General features: G+C 46.3%; 1 gene segment (V, D, J or C); it reads left to right on the top strand.

The window, feature by feature from the left end:
- The first annotated feature begins 633 nt into the window (after positions 1-633).
- Positions 634-3,752, top strand: LOC109261536 (immunoglobulin lambda variable 1-40-like). The segment is given in 3 exon segments: positions 634-749; positions 862-1,178; positions 3,627-3,752. Coding segments are annotated over 3 exon segments (489 nt in total).
- The last annotated feature ends 1,375 nt before the right edge of the window (positions 3,753-5,127 follow it).

The raw sequence follows: 5,127 nt of genomic DNA, 5'->3' as shown, positions 1-5,127 counted from the left end.
ATCTGCCAAATTTCCCCATGGGAGCTGCCCTCTGCTCTCTGCTGCTTCCTGCATTGGGATGGGTGCCTGAACCCCTGCCTCCGCTGTCATATCCAGTTAACTCCTTCTCCTATTGGTACACATTTACTGTTAGAGGAATGTGTGTAGAGACAACTCTTCAGTCCTGATCCATGAACAGTCAAGGGAGCCATGGACAGGCTCACCCCCAGGAGTCTGAGTAGAACAGAGAGTCTGCCCTGAGGTGATAGGGGGCCACATGTGGGGACACCTGGTCTAACCCTGAGGCAGGGGAGAGTGGCTAGAGCAGTGGGGAGGCAGAAGTGGTCTCTGATGGGCTGTGCTCACCTCATACAATGGCATGACTGTGTCTGGACGCTAAGGGGCACTCAAGTTCTGTTTCTGAGGGGTCACGGTAGATCAGAGGTGAGTCCTGCCACCTGCCACTGCCTGTGCCCTTGGCTCAGGGCTCACATCTGTGACCTCCCCACCCGCTGCCCTGAAATTGCCCCTCCCTTGCCCATCCCCCTGACATCCTCAGGCAGAGGCACCTAAAGAAGTCAGTGAGGAGTCAAAAAACAGGGGGGTCGCATTTGCATGGTTGGGCCCTCCCCCTCTCAACAAATCAAGAGGTGAAGGGAGAGGTGAAGGGAGGCTCTGCTCAGCTGTGAGGCAACAGAAGGCAGGATCGGTGCTGACCTCCGCCATGGCCTGGTCTCCTCTTCTCCTCACCCTCCTCGCTCACTGCACAGGTGACTCGATGTGGGGACACGGGAAGGGGTCCTGGAAGCACAAGTGTGCGCCTGATTCCTCCTCTTGTCTCTACACCCCGGGAATATCCTCTCTGTTTGTTTCTCCTTCCAGGGTCTTGGGCTCAGTCGGGGCTGACTCAACCATCCTCAGTGTCTGGGGCCCTGGGCCAGAGGGTCACTATCTCCTGCACTGGAGTTGGTAGTTACGTGGATTGGTACCAACAAATCCCAGGAATGGCCCCCAAAACCATCATCTATAGTAATAGCAATCGACCCTCAGGGGTCCCTGATCGATTCTCCGGCTCCAAGTCTGGCAGCACAGGCACCCTGACCATCACTAGGCTCCAGGCTGAGGACGAGGCCGATTATTACTGCTCATCGTGGGACAGCAGTGGCAGTGCTCGCACAGTGGTCCAGGCCTGTGGGGAAGTGAGACAAAAACCTAGTTACTCAACTGTAAAGAAGGGAAACACATCAGCAGTTGCCTTCTCAGCTCAGCCTGTGATTCTGCTCATTCTATGGCTGATGGCTTTGGCGCAGGTCCATGCAAGGGCACCTCCCATGAGTGAAGTTCCTCCTGTCCTCTGTCCTCAAAGTCACTCTCAGAAAACACTTCTGACACAAAGAGTCCTCATGAAAGAGAAATCTCTTTTTTATAAGCTGAGGTATTTAACTTTTAGTCCAGATCATATCAATTTTCCTTCTGACAGTAAAATAAATGAAGCATTTTCAGTTTTCCTCTGAACTCCACCCTTGTGGTGCCTGAAGAATAAGTCACCCTTATTTGCATCAGGTACTATTATCTCATTGGCGGTGACTAGTTTTGTCTTGTTATCTATTATTTGTGAAAAAATGCCAATTTCAGATTATAAAATTATGAAGATAAGATTCAAAACTTTTGTCCATCGGAAAAACCCTGCACTTCAATGTTTATAACAACTTATTCTGAATCACTAAAGCCTGAAAGCAACCTAAACTTGGCACAAGGATATGTATTCTGGGTTTAAATGTAATCACCCAAACCAGAAACCAACTAAGAGGTCACCTAGGAGGTGCCACTTTTATAAATAATTTGATAGTTATGTCAAACATTGGAAGACGCAAAACTGCCAACATCTGCAGGTCGTAGAGGTGCTAAACACTGAAAAGGAGTTAATCATGTGAACGGAGTAAAACATTCTGAGCCACAGAATTACTCTATATCATACTAATGGCACTTAAATGACACTCTGTCATCGTCAGAATTCACTGAACACTGTACACGCCCCATGTCAGAAACTTAACGAGTACGTAGAAAAATGTAGGAATTTGGGGCACATGATGGAAAGTAGAAGGTGACAAAACTCATGTAGCTGCAGTAACACGTGTGAGCCCACGTCAGTGCAGGGGTGGAGCGAGACGCTGAGCCGAGTGGCTGAAAGTGAGTGGAGCCTCTATGTGTAAAGACATAAGAAACTGCATGAAAGTTCTGTCCTCTAGTAACTAAGGTTGTGTCCCGTGGTGGGGGGGGGGGGGGGTTGACGATCGTGACGTGACTGCACTGTGTACTGTCACCGAACAATGAAGTAAATGGATGGAATGTGGTGCTGGAGCCACAGTTGTTGCTTGAAAGGAAAGTCACAGATACAACCAAAGGAGGAGGCTGGGGAGAGGATGTGGTCATGGATTAGAGCCGCAGATGGCAGTCTGACGACGTGTGTAGTTTGATGGAGACAGAGACTTGCATGTGGAAACAGTCACCAATATGTCCACGGTCCTGGCTTAGTTTCCTCATGAATTTGTCCTTCATGCGTCAGCTGAGTGACACCGGAAGCAATGATGCCCCATAAGGCCTGAGATGCATTTTACCAGATATTACCTTCTAATACTGTTCTCCCGGGAAGACATAGGGCTTTCTCGGGGGAATCTTATCCCAGACAGCAATGGTGCAGGATGAGTACGGAGGACCTTAGTAGTGTCAGAAAACGAAAAAAGTGCAGGAAAAACCCTGCACTTTAATGTTTATAAGAACTGATTCCTAATCACGAAAGACTGAAAGCAACCTAAACTTGGCACATGGATATTTATTCTACGTTTAAAATAATCACCCAAACCAGGAACCAACTAAGAGGTCACCAAGGAGGTGCCACTTTTATAAATAATTTGATAATTATATCCAACATTGGAAGAAGCAAAACTCTGCAAACATCTGTAGGTCGTGGGGGTGCTAAACGCTGAAAAGGAATTAATCATGTGAACAGAGGAAAACACTCTGAGCCACAGATTATTCTATATGATACTAATGGCACCTAAATGACACTCTGTCATTGTCTGTCATTGTCTCCCAAACAAACGCAACCAAATCAGTGCACAACCACCACACATGCACATGTGCGCACATACACAAGGACAGGGTGTGTCTAAGAGCTCACGAGCCAACTTAAAGGGCCCCCATGAGGCAAAACTAGAAAGATTTCAACCACAGGAACATAAAAGGATTGGGTTGTAACTCAGTGTCTACACATATGTCTGCCGTCCATATTGTTAACTGATGGTATAAATATATGGAATCACATGAGACACATTTCTGTGCAGAAATTTCATGGAACAGGTGTAAACCCTTGGCTTGAATGACATCAGGCATAACCCCCACTCAGTAAGTATGCACAAAGGCACCAACAAGAGGGACAGTCTGAAGAAGTGTCACAGTAAGAGAAGCTTAAGGACAATTCACAACTCAATGTCACAAAGAATCATAAACTGGATCTTACAACCGAAAAAGGACATTAGGAAAAAACTAAGAAAATCTGAATAAACTGTGGATATTAATTGTTATGCGTTGAATTGTGTCTCCAACAATTCATGTGATTAAATCTTCTAAAAACTCCCATGTTTCAGGATGAGACCCTATTTGGAAATGAGACTGTTGCAGATGTAATTACCAGGGTGAAACCAGTAGAGTGTAACTGCATGTGTTCTAGGCTTTCTCTGTCTTTGTTTTTCCTCTCACTCGGCCTGCAATGATGCTGAAAGGAATCTCACTATTTTAGAGAAAAAAGCCGATGAACCCATCCTACCTTGTCCAGAGAACCCTGGTATTACCGGAAAAAATCTAGACATTTTGTTGTCTTTTCACTGTTAACCCATGGAACATTTACCAAATAAAGATAATAGGGTTGAATGTGAGTGGGATTGCCTTTCCTGAATTCCCCTAAATGGATGAGCAGAGAACAAATTTCTAAGAAGATAGATTCCCTTGTACGGTATAATGGTTTATATCAATGTTGACACTGAGAACCCTTACAAAACCGGACCAATAGAGAGGCAAACGGGTCATAAGTATACCAGAGAAGAAAATAAATTCCAGACTAAGTATAAAGGCCTGGTCAAAACCCAGATTGGGAATTCAGTGGATACTTCTCTGCGGAGAACAGGTAGTCTTTTGACAAACAGAGACTTCAGATGCCCCAGAGCCTGTACCATGGAAGTGGTGGGATAACAGGAGACTCTCACAATACAGCAACAACAGCAAAAAGTATTCAAAGTTCAAGGATAACCCCCATGGACTTTTTATCACATATGAACCGGGAGTGAACCAGGGAAATATGAGGCTTTGAAATTGGTTTTGATTGGAGACTGGTAGGGGTGCCTGGATGGCTCAGTCGGTTAAGCTTCAGACTTTGGCTCAGGTCTTGATCTCGTGGTTCATTAGCCAAAGCCCTGCCTGGGGCTCTGTGCCACAGAATCAGAGCCTGGAGCTTGCTTTTGATTCTGCGTCTCCCGCTCTCTCTCTGTACCTCCCTGCTCTCTCTCTCTCTCTCTCTCTCTATGTCTCTCTTTTTTCTTTCTCTCTGTCCTCTCTCTCTAAAAAAAAATAAACATTAAAACAAATTTAGATCGGAGACTGGTAGCGATGCCAGGCCCCCGCAGCAAGCAAACCCAATGTCAGGGAACACTAATATGTCCAGGAACATAAACATTGTAAAATAAGCCCTATGTTGACCAGCCGGGACGTTGTCAGTGACCTGAAGAAAATTAATGTCTCCATCCCAAGCACCCGGAAGAGGATCTACTCATGCTCCTTCCCTGAATACTGAAAGCTCAAATATCCATCTGCAAAGGTCAGAGTGTCCTCTAGGGATGTTGTGTGTTGTCAGAGCAGCTGGGTGACCAAGACCGGGGTCAGCAGTGGCCTGTTCACACTGGCACTGAGAGGACAGGGCTGTGAGGCAGGCCAGAAGGAAAATACCTGAACAGGTATCTTCCAGACAGACCTTACTACCCGACAGAGCTCAGTCCCATGACCCAGAAGTTCCTGGTGCTCTAAGCCCTCCTTTCTCCGTGTGCAATGTATTATAATTACTCACACCAGATCCTTCTCTAGTCCTTCTCTGTGTCA

This window comes from Panthera pardus, unplaced genomic scaffold (assembly GCF_024362965.1).
Source record: "Panthera pardus isolate Hobbes unplaced genomic scaffold, ASM2436296v1 HiC_scaffold_15, whole genome shotgun sequence".
NCBI classification, from domain to species: domain Eukaryota; kingdom Metazoa; phylum Chordata; class Mammalia; order Carnivora; family Felidae; genus Panthera; species Panthera pardus.
This window is presented reverse-complemented; position numbering and strand designations above follow the sequence as displayed.